The sequence below is a fragment of the Hemiscyllium ocellatum genome, chromosome 6 (assembly GCF_020745735.1).
Source record: "Hemiscyllium ocellatum isolate sHemOce1 chromosome 6, sHemOce1.pat.X.cur, whole genome shotgun sequence".
Classification (NCBI taxonomy): domain Eukaryota; kingdom Metazoa; phylum Chordata; class Chondrichthyes; order Orectolobiformes; family Hemiscylliidae; genus Hemiscyllium; species Hemiscyllium ocellatum.
In genome coordinates, this window is record NC_083406.1 from 71,511,847 (window position 1) to 71,531,506 (window position 19,660).

The following is a 19,660-nucleotide window of genomic DNA, read 5'->3' on the forward strand; positions in this document are numbered from 1 at the left end:
CTTATTTTTATAACTCAAACCTTCCATTGCCGGCAACATCCTGGTAAATCCCCTTGCCCTTTGAGGAAGTATTTGGAATGCTGCAGGTGTTCAATGGGAATTCAACAACTGGCTAATCGCAGCCCAGAATTTATAAGCTAAGCATACATATTGCAGAGATTTACTGCCACAAAGAAACTGACTGATGTTTCATTGATTTCTGCAAAACTGAGGCAAAAAGAATTGGAAGGTTAACAGAACTAATTTCGGCTTATTTGTGCCAAACACACTAAAACTATTTTCTAGCATCATTACACATGCACCAAAATATAATTAGGTTTGCTTCTCTGGTACAAGGGCATAGAGACTGCAGCTTAGGAGCAGGAAGCTAAACACAGTTTAGATTGAACTGCATCGAATAAAAGGTTTCAAAGTATGGAACAACAAGACACACACATTTGAGGTAGCTATGGTATATAAGTGCAAAAGCATACTTGACAAGTACTTGGCTGGGAAAGCAATTTAGATGTATGAGTAATAAGTTAGTTTACAATATTTTCTGAATGTTGAGGCTGACCAGATGGTGTCTTTCAATTCATATGTTGCTGTATTCCTCTGTATTTTAAACAATTTCTCTGCTCAGCTATTCCTTCACAAACTTGACAATTCCCAATTCATTGTGAAGGGTACATAGCAGAAGCTAAATAGAAAAGTAATCCATTGCTTTTGACCCCTTGCTGTTTAAGTTTCAGCATCTTTAGAAGAAGGTGGAAGCACAACAGAATGAGAAATCTGAACATATGTATGCCATAAACCAATCTGATCATAGTGAACTAGCTAAATACTTCACTTGACCTACTTAAAAGTCAGAATTTGACTTTTTGTGGGGATAGCCGTGTGTCATAAAATTGGATGTAATGACAAATGTACCAATTTTCATGCCTAGCCACCCAATCCCCTGACCTCACCACAATTTTACACATGATGAGGGAAACATTAGGTGACCCAGCTGCCTTTGAGCCAACTGAAGCACTTGGGTGACCAATTACTGGCCATTTAACGGCCACTTCTAACCTCACCGCAGTTCTTGCCATGGTGGATGATACCTGCACCAAGTTTGAAGGCTGCTAATATTGCTGTGCCATTTAGCACAGACATAAAAAGATAACGTTTGTCCTGGTTGTCAGCAGTCCTCAGTCAAGTCAAAGGAGAAAGCCTTTGGTCAGGGAGTTCTAGCACAGTAAGTCAAGGGCAGTATCTGATACTAGTCCAGGGGCTTGAACGCAATCAGTCAGCCACTTGGGGTGGTCAAAGTCAGAATCTCTCTGCATAAGAGGTAAGGAGCTGAATGTCTGGCAGCCCCACCATCCATCTTGATTCTGTCTGCTCTAAATTGGATTGTTTTTATTTTAGAATGAAAGAGAGATAGGTATTTATGTAGATGAAGGATAATAGTTCAATGTTACTTTTGGTGCCAATGGGGAAGTGTCCAAAGTGAGTGATTGGACAGTGCAAGAGGACGTGTCAGATTATTGATGTCTGGGCTTGGGGTGGTTGATAGCAAACTAGGGAAGATGTTGTAGGTAATAGCACAAATAGTAGAGCATGAGTCTTGATGGGAGCTGGGTACAATAGCAGAGATAGAAAAAGTGAGAGGTATTGGAGAGAAGATGGTGGCACCTACGCTGTCATGGTGGAGGCATTGATCTTTTCCTACATTGCTCTGCATTCTTCTAGGTAGCTGAGGCTGCACTGAGCAGGGTGGCATCTTTGGACCAGGTTGACATGAACTGGTGCCTTGGTCTCTTCTGCTGGTACTGGGGGAAGAGGAGTACCTGCCTCTGCACCACCGCATCCAGTAGGACCCTCATGTTCACACCAAAATTTGTGCATGTTAGTCCCTTTCAGAATATATACAACTTCTGCAGTTCTTTGTTTTATTTTCATGTTTAATTCACTGCCATATCTCCTCTGGGAATGCCCACCTTGAAGAAGTTCTGCTCCTTTCTCTGACAGGTTTTCCCATGAAAACTTTCTTGTTGCCCATCTTAATTACCTTGGTTTAACCTCCGATCAGAGCAGCTCCAGACTCACGGTGCTTGTCTGAGTGCACCACAGCTTATTAAAGGTTGTGCAGTACCAGGGTTGGAGTTAATTCCAGGATATCCTGGCATTCGCACACTGTCTGGAAATGGTGCACAGTTTGATAGGACTAAAATTGAGCAAGAGGGGTTCCATAGGGGCAGGGTAGATAATTATTGAGACAAGCTTGTAAGATATAGCAAGATATTGTGTGAAACCAGTCAGTGAGAAAGCCCCCCCAAATACTTAATGATATTTTGCCAAAAAAGTAAGAATCAATTTATTTGTCAGAAATGGCGGGCCTGCATCCAGATCTCTTAGAGTCATTGTGTCATACAGTATAGATACAGACACTTTGGCCCACTATGTCTATACTGACCAACAAACACCGAACTATACTAATCCCATTTACCTGAACTCGGTCCATAGCCTACTATGAGAAAGTGAGGACTGCAGATGCTGGAGATCAGAGCTGAAAATGTGTTGCTGGAAAAGCACAGCATGTCAGGCAGCATCCAAGGAGAATCCAAGCATGACCTGATATTTTAAGTGCTCATCCAGTTGCTTCCTAAATGCTATGAGAACATCTGCCTCCCCTACCTCTCAGGCAGAGCATTCCGTATTTCCACAACCCTCTGGATGAAAAGAAAATCCTCATCTCCTCTGACCCTCACCAAAACATGTGCCCTTTAGTCTGAGACACTGTCATGAGGAAAAGATTCTCAAATTCTACCCTGTCTGTACCTCTCATAATTTTGTGTACCTCAATCAAATCCCCTATCACCTTCCTTTGCTCCAAGAAAAACAAACACAGCCTATCCAGTCTTCCTCATAAATGAGACTTGTTATTGCAGGCAACATCCTGATGAATCTCCTTTGTGCCCTCTCCAGTGCAATCACATCCTTCTGATATTGTGGTGACCAGAACTGCACACAGTATTCCATCTGTGCCCTAACCAATCTTGTCGGGTCTATATTCTTAATAATAGTAACTACCTGACTCATGGAACTTGTATGTGATTGCTATTACACAATAAACTATAAAAGCCTCTTCTCTTTAGGACTCATTAGGCAACACAATACAAAACTGCCCATGATGTTTCAAGGTCCACAGCCACTTCCTGAATCATCAAAATCCAGTGCTGAGTCTGAGCTGATGTTTAAGTGAATATTTATTCCTACACCTCTCCATTAATATCCCATGTTGAATCTTTTCCTTGTTATGATGTATTCCCTCCATTCTGAAGTATGGGAGGATTGTTTATTCTCACATGGAACGGCTATCAGCTGCTGGCAGAGTGATTTTCTTCTTTTCTTAGAATCCCCAAATGGGACAATCCACTGCTGCAATGTCTGCTACTTTGCAGCCCTGCTGATAATTACAAAGGCCTGCTAAGATATGGACTCATAGTTGAACTGTCAATTTGCAGTAAAATTTTAAAATCAGTTTCAGTTTATTTGAGGTAAATGCTTTCCCACTAAAGCCTCCATTAATGAAGCTTGATGTATAATCTGAACATCGGTGATCTGGCTTCAAACGTCATTTCTCCTTTCTGTCTGGAACTCTCTGCCAAAAGTTTTATTTTTATTTATGTATATCTTGCTGGCTAAGCCAGCATTCATTGCCCATTCTTAATTACTGTAGAGAAGGTAGTGGTGAGCTGCCTTCTTGAACTGCTTCAATGCTTGGGTGCAGGAAAGTCTCTGCCTTGAACTCTGCCTCATGTTTAAGTATGGAATTATTTGCCAGAGTACTTGGGATATCTATTAAAATTATAAAAAATTGTATTTCCTCTTTATGCATCATTAATTTTGTGCTCCTGCAACCATCAGATTCCAATTATTGAAGTGTCTGGTTTTAGGAGTCTCCCTACTGTCCTCCAAAAGTTCATTTTCTCCAGGAGCCTAACATCCTAATCCTTCAAGCTCATTGCTAATAACGTTATACCTAAGCAACTTCTTGTCGCTCCAGGCTACCTACATTTGAACTAACTGCAGTCCTCATGTTCTTCCTGAAGCAACTTACTGCTGAGCCTCCTGTTCTTGTCAACTACCATTTGATCTGTTATAGTTTTCTTTCCACAGCTGTTAAATTTGTAGGTATCACCTTTAATCTTGCCCATCTTTATTTTAATACTCGCTTAAATCTGTCACATCAAGAATTTGTGTTCCTCCAGAAACTTCAAAACAGCACTTAGGATTCACAAATTACATCTCTGTGAGTGAGCCCTCTTCTTTGACCACTCTGCAATCTTTGACATGGTCAACAACACATTGCCATTCCAATGCTTCTCCCCTGTTATCTAGCTCAGTGGCACTGCCCTTATGGAGCACAATATTTACATATCCGTCAGTTACCAGTACATTGGCAACATGAGTTTCTGTTCGTTCCTTAATATTTTGACTTCTATGATCCCCCAACATTTTCTGTTTCCTCATCTGTATGGTATCATTTGGTGGACATTATTATCGCCACATCAATATTGAACATATTTAAACCATGGTATTAAACTTTTAAAGTAAAATCTTCATCCTTGCCAAGAAAATTATTGCCTCTACTTGTAATCCTCACAGTTGAAACAAAATTGCTCACAACCTGAGCTAAATTTCTGACCCAATATGTTATTTGTCATAAAACTAACCCATTTGCATCTCTAGCATTACCTGCCTGCACTCTATCCATTTCCAGTCTGGTGCTGAAATCATCATCCATGCCTCTGTTACTGTCAGAATGATTATCCAAAACTGCAGAATTTTGCTCTCCAAATCAATAAATTTCAGCTTGTCCATAGCGTTGTTGCTCTTTTATGAGATATCCTCACCTAACGCCCTGTTTTCTATGACTTGTCTTGGCCTGTAGTTCGTCAAAGCTGCAAATTAAAAATTATTGTGCTATTTAAATGTCTCTGTAGTCTCAACTAACCAATGCTTGCCTTTCTGCAGTCCATGAAGGTGAGATTGGGTGCAGCCACCTTTGAAAATATTGCTTCAAGATAGAGTGTAAGTGTTCCCACTCCTTTGGGACACTAGTGCTAGTATGAAGACAAGTGTTGAGATGAGGAGCTGACAATTGACTCAACTCCAATTTAGTGCCCATTAAGGTCCTTAAACTTGTTAGTAGCTGGAGAGAGTCAGAAAACAATTCTCAAAACCAAACAATCTGGTACACACTAATGCAGAGCTCTTTGGTACAACTCAGCAGGCATGTTTGTGCTGCAGAATTTTTAATCTCACAAAGCAAGTCTTCTGTCTTTTCATTGACCATTTGATCACTTGTCTGTACCATGAAGCTGTTGGCCCTCTGATCTCTTACCTTAGCTATTTAGCAAGGCAAACATGTCTAACCTTAGCTTCCATCTGCCTTTGAGATTAATACTTCTCCTGCAGGGATCAGCACCCCGCACTGGGCACCAAGCAGGATTGGCATTTAAAAATAACACTGCATTCGCAATGTAGGATCTGGACATAAGATTGCTGACTCTTAATTGAAAATTGAGCTCCTTTCCACCCCATCTCCTCCAGCCATGTAACTCCTCCCTCTCTGAGTGCTGCTTTCCTCAGCCTTTGTGTTTTTAGGAGGAAAGACAAACTTGCATTTATATGTTGCTGTTGGAATGGGCCAAGGCAACTAATTTATAGCCATGAAATATTTTTTAAAGAAAATACATTTTTATTATGGAGGAAATACAACAGCTAATTTGTGCTTGGCAACCTCCCACAAATAATAATATGATAATGACCACCTAATCTGTTTATAGTAATGTTGCTTGAGAGATAAATAATAGTCAGGACATCAGGGATGAGTCGACTGCTCTTCGTCAAGATAGTTGCAGAGAATGCTTTATGTCTGACTTGAATCAGTGTTTTTTGACTTGGCAGTGCAGCAGTCCCTATGTCCCTATGTCCTGCCCTGAAGTATCTGCCTAAGTTTCGTTGCTAAAAACTCTGGAGTGGACTTGAACCCATGACCACTTGACTCAGTTATGAAAATGCTCGCATTTAAGCCCCTTTATCCTCCCCTTCTTTATTTGTGTTGGTGATGGTACTTTAAGTTTCCTAGGTCCCTAGCTTTGGACTCACCTGCTTTAAGCCCCATCCCGACTCCACTCTTCACCACCCCACTTTCCTCTTTTAAACCATGTTCCCCAAAACCCTACCAACATGACCAAGTTTTGACCACAATCCTTGCATTCTCTTCTTTCATTCAGTGCTGTCTTCTGGCACTCTTCTGCGAAGCATTCTGAGATTTTTTGTATGATACAAACATACTGATGTGAAATTATTGTGAATGTTCTTTACAAAATAACTTTGCAAAGTATTCTGATTAAAGACACTTTGTTTTATCTTCATCATGTATTTGCTCACAGAAAATTTCATTTACTTTTTTTGACTCTTATTCATAAAATATGATATTTAAGAATAAGGTGACAAATACGTCATATAAAAATGGACTAGGTGAAGGCATTGTCTAAATATAATCTATTTAATATTCAGCAATAAGTCAAACTTTTCATTGAATGAATATTCCCTGGCAAGTCTAATTCTGTAGATCTATGATAATTTGTATTGAAATGGTATAAAAGACTCCACCACCATCTTCAGGATAAGTACTGACCTAACATTTTAGTGACGATGGGTGTATTTGGAGATTCCATTGCTGCTCACAGCATGTATTGGCTGCAGTTTCACAACACCAAAAGTATCTTGTAAATTCGGAGCACATTAAATTAGAGTAAACAGATTTAATATTATTAAAAATACCTATTTTTAAAACAATTATTTGAGAACAGCTCTCCGTTGAATCTTTTGAGTAATTAGAAATGTCAGTGACACATAGGGCACAGCAAACAAAAGTCAAGTATTAGATTTGTGATGAGTTTTTATCTTTACCAACGCACCCTTACCCCACATTGATACTGAGATGTGAAATCAGGGCATTTGCTTTATGCTGTTCAAATCCATCCAAAAATAACATGTTTGGGATATTAAGGGGAGGTTTAGCTGATGGAAAATCAGTGTCTGTTTCCCAGTTTCCCAAAATTTTCTCCCAGCTTATGTTATTGTTTAGACTCCCTACAGTGTGGAAGCAGGCCTTTGGCCCAACAGGTCAAAATCGACCCTCCGAAGAGTAACCCACCCAGACCCATTCCCCTACTGCTCTACATTTTACTCCTAACTAATGCACCGAACTTACACAGCCCTGAACACTATGGGCAATTTAGCATGGCCAATTTACCTAACCTGCACATCATTGGATTCTGGGAGGAAACTGGAGCACCTGGAGGAAACCCATACAGACACGGGAAGAACGTGCAAACTCCACACAGATTGTTGCCTGGGGGTGGAATCGAACTCAGTGCTAAACACTGAGCCCCACCGTGTCATGATGAAACAGACATATCCCGTATTGTGTTTATGCAAATTATTTTAGTAGTAATTGGTTAGAATCAGATAAAATAAAGTAATTGAAGTCCAATCTGTCGTATTAACCTTTTACCTGCAGAAAATGTAAAGTTGTTGCTGGTGATTTTGTTCCTCACTAGGATCATAACACTATGCTTAAAAGACTCTCTAACATGAAATGCTAAGAAATCCATGTATCTGCATTTTCCAGTATGGAGAACATACTCCACCCATCTCATGACATATCCCATGGCTCTTCAATTCAGGTTGGCAAGTACTGATGCTTAAGGGCACTTAATTCTATAAAGGGCTATAGTTTAACTAACTAATAGCTCTGTGGGTATAGCCACACCCTGTGAACCACAGCAATTCAAGAAGATGGTTCACCACTATCTTCTCAAAAGGAATTAGACACTGGCAGTAACAATTGTTTTTGAAAAAATCTAAAACCATGTTTGACCAAGACCACCCAATTCATTGGGATGCATGCTTTTGAGGATTTCAGGATTAAGAGAAATCTCAGTAAAGGTAACAAGTTTACCTTTCTAACTCCAATCAATGAGTCAGATTAACTGTTCATTTTCCAATCAGGCCTTCTGACCCAAACAAAAGACAGAGTTCCGGTCTTCCATTAGCAGGCACATTCTCTTGAGCTCAGCATCGGTAGACTTTTTTTTCCCCAATACTGCTGTTTCCAACTATTAAGAAGACAGATTATATTTCTCATCTTGTTATTTTATTCTCATTATTAAATCACAGAATTCTGGAACTCTCAAGCATATTTTCATGAATTAATACGGAAAGAAATATCCATTCATGAGATCTGAAATGTGTTTGATTCTAACTTCAGTATAGTTTTTAATCAGTGACAAGAGTTAAATTGATTGGGCCACCTCTTTTCGTGAGCTTGGGAGACTGTAATTATTTTTATCTTTGAACTATAGTAAACACCACTTTTTTTTTAATTGCATGACTAATGTATAACAATCCCACTGTAGCTTTTACAAGCAAAGTTTAGTTGCTCTGTTGTAATAACTAGAAAAGTTAATGTAGCTTGAACAAGGTTCCTAATTGTCCCTGTCTCTGTCATATTTGTCTACTTGAATGGTCCTAAATACCACAGCGATTAATTAGTGCAGAACAGGTATTACAAGATGTTATCATCCTTCCCAGACTGTCTGGGTGAATGGAGGGAAGGCAGTAGATTGTTACAATGTTTCATCCGTGCACTTCCTGTAAGACAGTTTAACCAGAAGATTTAATGTGTCAAAGTTAACTGCGTTCAGCAGCAGATTTTCACATTCTAATTAAAGATTAAGAACATAGTACATTACAGTGTGATTTGTCATACATGGCTTGTTAAATAGGAAACCTACCGGGATTCCACAACATTTTATAAACATTATTGAGGCTTTTAATGTGGAATAGGGAACAATTACAAGAACACGCTGTTGACAGCATTATCATAATTTACATACATTTTTCCTTTATTGAAAATCCTACATAGTTCCCGATACCAATTTATTCTTATTCTTTAGCAGTTATAAAATATTCAAAATGCTTTTAAATATGAGCATATCTTAAATAATGCAATTCTCGAATCCTTTCCCTCCCTGAAAATGGAATGCAGTGATGCAAAAAATTGTGTAGTATTTTTCTTTATGTTAACAGGAATAGGAAATGATAATGGAGGTTGGCTGTTGCTGTTATTCATGTGGGAAAAGTCACCAAATTAAAATAATAGGAGAAATATATTTTCTCCTGAAAACATATTATTGCATGGTGAATGTATTTTAACTTGTTTTTTTTTCCCGAAATATACTGAAAAAAAAACCCCTGAAGATAAATTCCTGCTGCATAGCAGAACCTTGATATATTTGAGTTTTAAATTTGTCCTGTGGCTTCCAAAACCAAAGAGAGTTTACACTGCATTTTAGTTTTTTAAAATAAATTCCTTAGGAAATCAGCAGATTGCAATTCTAGTGATATCCACCACTTAAATTCCAGGGTCAGAAGTAGGGTAATTTATTTGCATGAAGTCATGCAGCATCATTATGGATCCCCCCTCAAAGCCCGCCCATCAAATGCAATTAGTAAGCCTGCCTCATGACAGCATATAGATGGGTTACCACATGTAAGCCCCCATCCAGTTCCCACTTACCTCATGAGCCGAATGCAGAAGTGTTGCCTATTAAAAATCACTGACTTCTCTTTGGGGGAGAGTGAGGGGAGCTATTTTTTTTTTGCCTGGATCTTCTCCAATTCCCGCAACCATCCCCACTCACTCACAGACCACTGTCTATCTGGAGACCACTGTATTTCAGCCTTCCGATGTTTAATACTTTTAAATATTAAACTCTGGAATGAGCGGAAGAAGTTAATGGCTGGTGCAATTACAACATTTAAAAGGCATCTGGATGGTAATGGAACAGGAAGGCTTTAGAGGAATATGGACTAAATGCTGGCAAATTGGAAGGGTTTAGGGTTGATACGGGCCAAATGCTGGCAAATGGGACTAGATTGACATAGGATATCAGATTGACATGGACAAATTGGGCTAAATGGTCTGTTTCCATACTGTACATTTCTATGACTCCAGGTCCTTTAGGAAACTGTGAGAACTGTTGGGTGAGGCAATATTGACTTTGTAAGAGACAGTCAGGGATCATTCCATCGCAAGATGAACTAATATAAATGGCTCCCTAATTTTTATCCTGCAGTTTCAATCTCCCACTTAAAGTTGAGGGTAAGAATTCAGCAATTTTGTGGCAACTCATGTACTTTAGCAATGAGCTGAAAATGTGTTGCTGGAAAAGCGCAGCAGGTCAGGCAGCATCCAAGGAGCAGGAGAGTCGACGTAAGGGCTCATGCCCGAAACATCGACTCTCCTGCTCCTTGGATGCTGCCTGACCTGCTGCGCTTTTCCAGCAGCACATTTTCAGCTCTGATCTGCAGTCCTCACTTTCTTTTACTTTAGCAATGATGTTGGAATAAGTGTATGTAAATTCTCTGGTCTATTCATACATTCATTAAAGGTAATATAATACAAAACAACTCAGATTTTACATTTCATAAATGATCTGTTACGTTGCCCTCTGTTCTTAAACTGGTTTGATGCCGTGATATGCTACATTCTGATATATTTAAATGTTACAGCAATTCAGCAGAATAAACACCCAATATTTCCTCATTGTGAGTCTGTCTACATATGAACAAAATGTACTGTCAATAGCATTAACCCCTCTGTTGTTTTGAACATTGTATTGAACCAGGATTAAGTGCTGTACCATTATCCTAGCAGTGTCAGACTGGGAATGCCCTGTGATTGATCTTTTTCTGACTGAAAGATCATCACTAAAGAAACCAGCCTGATGAGATCTGTTATTTTATTTTTAGTGTTAGGGATACAAACCTGTTTTATCTCCTTAAAATTGCTGAGCTAACTCACTGTTGTGATATGTACTAATGTCAGGATACCCTACAGAGAACTCTGATATTGTATCTTAGCAAGTGACCTGAAAATATAAAGGCCTTATTTTACAGAAGATCACTTGAAGCATGACACTCTGGATATATGCTCCACGGTTGTAAAAAATTAGATGAATATTGGCTGCAGTTGTGATAATTGTAGAACTAAATTTTCCCAGAAATCAGCTAAGTGTCAATATTGGTGAGTTTTATGGAGAGTTTCTTTGCATGGGACCTAGTGAGTTTTCTCTCACTATCTTACCAAGCCCATTACCTATGCATGACATTCCTATAGTGTCCTATTCAGATTCTCTCATTTGTCATAGGCAGAGATACTTACCTCTGCCAGAGGGAACAGCCTAGCAGTATTATCGCTGGACTGTTACTCCAGACAATGTTCTGGGGGCCTGGATTTGAACCCTGTCACGGCAGATGATGACATTTGAATTAAATAAAAATCTGGAATTAAGAGTCTAATGATGCCCATGAAACTATTGTTGATTATTGGGGAAAACAATGGTTCACTAATGGCCTTTAGGGAAGGAAACTGCCATCCTTACTTGGTCTGGCCTATATGTGACTCCAGACCCACAGCAATGTGGATGACTCTTAACTGTCCTCTGGGATGGGTAATAAATGCTGGCCTGGCTGGTGGTGTCTCAATCCTGTGAATAAATTATCACAGCACCCAAGCACTAATTGACTGGAACTGGATTTCCATGAAGAACTCTCTGACCTGAAATGCTGTGTTTTGTTATGGTGAAGTTGATGTTCCTCCTGCTCAATGTCTCAATTTTCTCCTCAGAAGACTGTTGCTCGTCTGTCACCTCTTCTGAGTCCATGACATCCCCTTTTTCCCTGCTCCAGTTGTGCAAAGCACAGCATGCTGGAATTATGTCATACCCTCTGTCCAAAGTGTACTGCAAGGTTATCCCCAGACCAATCTAAGCATCAGAACCTCATCTTCAGGAAGCCTAATGCATGCTCCACCATGTCCACGGTTGAAGAACTGACATCGATGTATGTACACAATGCCTCCATCAGGGGATCAGACAACTGAGTCATAGTTGCAAAGAGTAGCCCTTGTTTCCCAGTAATCATCCATGTTTGGCATCTGATTCCTGAAACCAAGCAGGAGCATGTAAGTTCTCAAGAAAGGCATCATGGCAGCTTCCAGGCTACTGGCTCAGACTTTTAAATGTGGAATTGATATTCACAAGTGACTTGTGCATTGATGGGATGGACTGCTTTTCTGTTGCAGAAGTCAGCCATGTTGTCATATGGCACCCTCCACATGTACAGTCTATAGTGCCCAGCCCCTGGGAGAAGCCAACTGTTATCAGCAAAGCCTACTGCCCGGACTGCAGAACTAACCTTGTCACTGGGAAACAAGAGGATGTGATCTGGCATAAATTGCATCTGTAACCGCCTTAATACATTTGAGAATTGAGAAACCTCATACAAATCCCCAGTGAAGTAAGGGAAGCAACCAGTTGCATAAAACATTAGCGCAGCTGTCACTTTGACTGTGATGACCACCCTCACCACGCCCCCTTTCAGATCCCATGCTCCACCGGAACATCCTCGGTCTGTCCCAGCACTGTGCCTCTCTCATCTGGAGGAAGTAGTATCAAGGACAAAAGACTTTGGGCCTGCTGTGCATCCTGAGGGGACCTAGAGCTGCAACTTTGTCATGTGGAAGCTGTTCACCACAGGAATCAGTTCTGGGACCTCTTTTGTTTGTCATCCACCTGCAATATCCCATGTCCTCCATTGTGCTGTTGCCCTCCTTATATATATTGACATTCTCCATTTCACTATTCTTCTCTCCTCTGCATCCCAGCATGCTGCCTCCAATCCCCAGAATTGTCTTCCTCACCACATCTGTTGCCCCTGATAACGCCCCCCCCCCCCCTGATGTTCATAGACCTATCCCCAGGGATGATTATGCCTGCCCCCTGACCAACTTGGGCAGACAGCCCCAAATGAGACTAGCTCTGACTGATCTCTGCAGCTCCCTGACTAACTTCTTTGACTATTTGCAATGGGCCTGTAGGACTAACCATAGAACACTCTTGAGCTGTTGTGAAGCACATCTCTTGATCATGAATTTCAGCTGGCTGTGTCCAAGTCCCTTGACAAAGATTGAACAATGCCCTGATGTTCTCTACTGGGACCCGCTGCCTCCTGACAGCATCACTTGAGACTGACTCTCCTTGACATTGAGACAGAGACATTTGGTTAAAGCACATGCATTGTTTGCCACGTTACTTTTGCTGGGACACGGTGTAGGTGTGACATTGACATAGCACTGTGCCATACAACAACATGTCCACCCCTTGACATAGTTGTCAGCAGTGATCAGTCAAGTTGCCTGGCTTTGTGTCTGTGTTAAAAGACACGTCAATACAGAAGTCTTTAAGATCTGGCTAAAGAGGCAAAGTATAAACAGGCAAGGCAAAGATACTGTGAGTATTTAAATAGGTACAAAGTGAATGAGTGAGTGTCAAGAGATCACGTGTGATCCATGAGCTAGTTACCTATCCCTGAATGCACAATGAGCTGGTAACAAAATTGCAGTGAATGGTGCCAGTGTGCTCCAAAGTGCATCGTAGAACTGTATCGCACGTGCATCGGAGATATGCAATGAAGGTGTGCTGAGGCTGAAATGTATCTGACACCAACATTCATTATTCAGACTTGTGTGCAGTCACTGCCCATGAAAAATGGTCTGGGATGCTGAGGTCTGGTGTTCAAGATGGAGGTCCAGATGTGCCAGTGGCTAGCTGGAGTCATCGGGTAACTGCTCTAACTTTCATGGAGGGAAACGTTGCAGCGTAGTTTCAATCTGGCAGGTGAGAGAATGGAAACTTCACATTATTGAGGTGAGATTAGACGTTTATATAATTGTGAGGGACTTTAACAGGGTGAATAGCCAAAGTATTTCCCCAGGGTTGGGGAAAACTAGAGGGCACAAGTTTAAGGTGAGAGGGGAAAGATTTCAAAGGGAACAAAGGGACAACTTTTTCACATAGAGGATGGGGTATGTATAGAACGAGCTGCCAGAGGAATTTGTAGAAGCGAGTACAATTACAACATTTAAAAGACGTTTAGACAGGTTTTTGGATAGGAGAGGTTGAGAGGGATATTGTCTAATTCAGTTTGGAAAATCTGTTCGGCATGGACTAGTTGGATCAAAGGTTCTGTTTCTGCGCTGTATAATTCTAAGACTCTATAATAAGATGTTCCACTCACTGCTAAATATGAGAAACTCATTTCATCATTTAACATTTGTTTGGAAAATGGGACATATTGCCCACATCATTGAGAAATCCCTTGTTGACTATCACATGCAATTTCCCCAACTTCCCCACCTTTACCCATGTTCCCTTGATTCTGTTTGCACGTGATCACAGCTGTAATAAATGTGTATTGGAATTTTCATTACCGTAAAATCCAAGTTTAGTTTTCATGTTATGCAAGATAACATAAACACTGCCACATCAGGTAAAATATCCTGCTGGCGGCAAAATCATGTCACTTATTATCCTAGTGCCTACTCACATATTTGATAAGAAGTCCTGGAGCTGGACTTCGCATTTTAAATTCAAGTATTGTGTCAACTGACAATCATGGTGCCTAGTCTAGTGTGGCACGCAATGACTTTTCTCTCACAACCTTCTACATCTGGAGTCTTCGGCACTCTTAGAATGTCACCCAGCAGGAGTTACCCTTGATAGCTACGATCTTTCAAAATTTGCATTGCTGACACTATCTGTAAAGGCCAGCTGTACACAATTGTAGGAGTTCCAAGTCCCTGTGCTGTCCCACCATTGTCACGGAAAACATTGAAATGAGAGCAAAGTTGGTTCCTCACCTCAGAGACAAAGCAGTAAAGAGAAGAGCTGTCTTTTTATGTGCTGAGTGTCAAATGAGGTCACACCACCAGATCCAGTGAGCCTGAATCCACATAGTGTCCCTGCTCAGTGCTGTGTCCTGCTTTAACAGAAATGCCCAGCAGTGCAGGAAGAAGGTACCTGCATGCTCCACAGGGGCAAATGTCACCTCATGGAGCTGTCACTCACTAATTCTGCCACTGCACATTCATCTCACCAAAGACCTGGCACTATTGCATGTATATGTTTACTCAAGAGCTCTCAGCCATCTCATACTCCCTCACTACTAACCTTTCCTGTCCTCGAAGTGACCAACTCAGTCCCCGGGGCCACTTCACCCCTCCTGTTCCTGCACCATAATCCGCTCTTCCATCCATTTCCCACATATCGAATCAGTTTCTATGCCTCATTTGAGGAACAACTGGAATTAGACAGGTCCCCAACTGATTCTGATGGTAACCCTCCTCTCAACCTACTATAGTCATCCTTGATCCTACTAAAGATTGCTCACCTTTGACTTTCAGATATAGCCACCTGTTTGAAACAGATGCAGTGTGCTCGCAATCTGAGCTGTGGTAACATGCTACTGTGTGACCTTGATGTAACCCAGTGGTTTACAACGACATGTCCACCCACTTGACTGTCCAGTGCTGTCCACCATGATACACTGCCTACCTCTCCCTCTATGCTAAAATGCAAAACAAGCCACACAGATTGGTAACCTCCAAGTAAGCACAAAGCAAATGAGCACTAAGTAAGCTAACAGACAAAAAGCTGCATCCTGGGTAGGTGCATGACATCTGTGTGTGTTGTTTCAGCAAAGGAACTTGATGGAGGCATGCAAGTTGTTGGTGTCCCTGAGCTGGAAAGGGAAGTGATGAAGGGTGGAACTAGTGCATGGGTTGGTGATGATGTGGTGAGGCTGGTGGGTTGCTGCTATAGATTTCTGTGCATACAGAGTCAAGGCGGATGGTGCCATGAAAGAACATGGTGGTGAAGACATAGTAATTGATGACCAGGACAATCAGTCAATTAGCTACCAAGTACCTGCTCTGAATTCCATGGCAGGAATTTGTCCCATTTACTTTCTCGGTGAGGGCTTTTGAGGATGTGAAGTAGTGAAGTTTTGAGGATAATGATGAGCAAACGTTTGGAAAAAAGTGGTCACCACTCATTACTGAGATTCTGAAGTCGCCATTTAAAGTTAAAAATTGGAAAATTGGAAAGTTTTACTCAAAGTTGAAATTCTGATTTTTCATTCTTACCACATTTTCCCAACATTCTTGCCATTGTCCTTACATACAAAAGACTGGAAAATTGAACCTTGGTAGAAAACAAGAAAATGCAACTTCGCACAATAACATATTTTCAAGTTAAGCATATGTGCAAAGTTGCTTTTCAAATAAGCAGAATAAAAATAAATGTTTGTAGAGACAGTAAATGATGACTGAAAATTGTGCCAAACATCTGTTTTAGAGAGTTTTTTTTCCCCAAAAGGTGGAAAGAGATATGCTGTAGTGGATGAAGGTGCTGTGGGCGGCACAGTGGTTAGCACTGCTGCCTCACAGTGCCGCAGGCTGGGGTTCACTTCCTGCCTCAGGCAACTGTCTGTGTGGAGTTTGCACATTCTCCCTGTGTCTGTGTGGGTTTGCTCCAGTTTCCTCCCACAATCCAAAAATGTGCAGATTAGGTGAATTGGCTATGCTAAATTGACTGTAGTGTTATGAAGAGGTAAATGTAGGGGAATGGGTCTGGGTGGGTTGCTCTTCAGAGGGTTGGTGTGGACTTTTTGGGCCTAAGGGCCCATTTCCATGCTGTAAGTAATCTAATCTTAATAAAAATGTGTTAAAAATAGGCAGGTAGAACTGCAACAGACCAGAGTCACTTAACTATTGCGTTCAGAGGGATTTTCGGCCTGAAGGACATTGCACAGCTAGGGTAGAAGGGGATTAAATATGAGGGTATGGGGGAAGATTGTAATTACAAAGAGCAATGGTGGTTATGATACCAGAAAAATCTCCATGGTCTTCCTTCAATAGTGCCTTGGGGTCTTCTTTTAAAATCTATTTAAGGAGCCAAATAGAACCTTTAAGTTAATTAGATTAGACTAGATTCCCTACAGTGTGGAAACAGGCCCTTCAGCCCAACAAGTCCACACTGACCCTCTGAAGAGCAACCCACCCAGACCTATTCCCCCACCCTCTATTTATCCCTGATTAATGCACTCAACACTATGGGCAATTTAGCAAGGCTAATTCACCTGACCCACACATTTTGGATTGTGGGAGGAAACCCACACAGACATGGGGAGAATGTGCAAAATCCACACAGTCACATGAGGTGAGAATTGAACCCAGGTCCTTGGTGCTGTGAGGCAGCAATGCTAACTACTGAGCCATCATGCCACCCAAAAGTTCATTTTCCACCAGAAAGATTGATGACCTGATCGTGCAGCACTCCCTTAGCACTGCAATGAGGTACAATGATACCTATTGTATGAGAACATAGTGCAAATTCCCACACTGTTTGCACTTAACTTACCACTTTGGAGTAATTACTGGTCAGTTACAAATTGAAGTCTTCATTTCCTGAAAGATAGAGAAATACAAGGTACTAAGGCAATCTTTATACAATAATTTTGGCAGAGATCTGGGCGTAGATTGCTTGGCTACTTCCTCATTGTCTGAGAAGTGTTGGTCACTGAGAAGAGAGGGACTGAATAGGGACAAAAAAAATACAAGCTTAGATGAAAAGAAGAAAACAATCCAAATAAGATCTGTTCTTTATTTGTTTGCAGTTCAATTTAGGAAAAAACGCATTTCGTTACCAAAAATGAGGAAAAAATGAATAGTGCACAAATGCTTAAATTTCTTTTCTCATGTCTATAGCACACAGACAATAAAATGTACTGCTTTTTAAATAAGTCATTGTCATTATTATAATGAAATTAGAATAATCTGTGAAAAATATGCTCTATTTCTAATCCCAACTGTTTGTCGTAGAAGTGTATTTTTCAGAAATAGAAGGAACGTTCCTGCTTTAACACTGGCCAATTTTTAGTGCAGTTCACATATGCTAGCAAAGAAATGAAAGACATATCAAAATACTACATGCTCAGCTTAACAGACCACAGTATTGATTGTCTTTTTTTAATTTTTTTTAATTGTCAGTGTGATTGTTTTAGAATATAGCTAATGATTCAATATATTGTTCAAAATTGTGCTATTTCAATGGAAACACACAATTCCCAGATGTACAATCAGCAGATGAATTCTCTATTACTGTATTTTCATATGCAAAGCATGTACCCACAGTTATCTACCGTGTCCCATCTATCCAAGCAGCTTTTATGAAACACAATCACACAGCATTGCAGTCTAAATAAAATTTCATTTGGATTTGGCCTCCTGCTGAGAGCGACACTGCTTTGTTTTAGCAGCAGAAGCAACAAACCAGAATGGTATGTCCTGTTTTTCATGTCTCCTGGTGTGGTTTGAGGATCACAATCAAGTCATTCATGATTTTAGGCTTTGGAATCTCATCCTCATCCCACACCGTTTCCTCTTTTCCTTTCTATTTCATTTTTGTTTAGTGTCTCTCTTTCTGCTCTCTACCTCGAGGGAAGAATTGTGATAAGTGGTTGTCTTTGCACATCATGGCTCTGTGATTATTTTGTTTATTTCTTCTCTTTTCTTTTTTTTAGGTATTGACCATAATCATATAGATTTAAAGAGAAACTATGTAAGTATAACACATACTTCAGGTGTTTAACTTCAAATCTCTCTAAAGTTGCGGTTAAAATCTTCGTCACAATTCTTGTGAAAAGAGACTAACAGTCTTGTTTAACACTTAAAGAAAGCTTCTGTTTGTATACCAGCTTTCAAAATCTGAGGAGGTCCCAAAGCAGTATAAAGCCAATAATGTTTTTCTGAAGTATAGTCACTGTTGTAACATGGAAAATGAGGTGAACAAATTTAAATAATACGAAGAGCTTGAAATTACTTTCAAAAACCACTGGTTACTGAAGCAACAGTCAAATTGTTTTGCAATATGTCAATGTATTATCTCATTGTCTTGAGAATCTAAGTATTATGTCTGTGCAATCTTTTGCTGTTTTGATTCATATTTCACATTAGCTGCACTGTTTATGAAATATGCAATTTGTTGAGGACATTGGATGCATGAAAAGGAGCACATATTCGCTCTGTTTACAATTTAAGAATCAAACTGAGGAGGTGCTTGATCAGAAAAATATTGCATTTTGTAGCATTTTCATTGTAAAAGCTTTCTGGTTTTATTTTAAAAGCAGCACTGTATTTGTCAAATGCTCAATTTGACTTTGATAATGTAGGGGATGTTAAAATTCCATTCTGATATATTCAATGCGTTGACAAATGGATTTATATTATAACACTGCCTGCAATATCTTAGTAAATTTTTAGCAATTAATTTTATGTGGCTTAGCAGTGTTGTTAAACAGTACATAGATATTTAGCATGAAGCAAGGTACTAAAATCACCATTTATCCTTTCTAATAAATAATAAATGAATTTAGCCGAATCCTCTACAAGTTACTACTACACCTTACAGATCTGCTACACATCCGGAACCTATCTGGGAAGTGGAACTATCTTCAGGTATAAGAGAATGTGCCAACTCCAGTCTGAAAGTCTTGACTAAATTTAAAATAGTAACTGAAATTCAGGCTGACCAATAAGAATTCATGCAGTTTGTGTTTACATATTCATTGCATCATTAGATGAAGGTTAAATGGAATTATTTTTTTGGCATTCCTACTTCATTAAATTAAAATATAGCCATCAGGCCAAATC

At 40.1% G+C, this 19,660-nt stretch overlaps 1 protein-coding gene across 1 annotated transcript in view; it reads left to right on the top strand.

The window, feature by feature from the left end:
- LOC132816742 (PC3-like endoprotease variant B) overlaps positions 1-19,660 on the top strand; it is an 876,366-nt gene that overhangs the window by 486,424 nt on the left and 370,282 nt on the right. Inside the window, exon 7 of the mRNA XM_060826651.1 lies at positions 18,532-18,569. Within this exon, the coding sequence (XP_060682634.1) occupies positions 18,532-18,569 (38 nt within the window). The remainder of the gene's footprint in view (positions 1-18,531; positions 18,570-19,660) is intronic.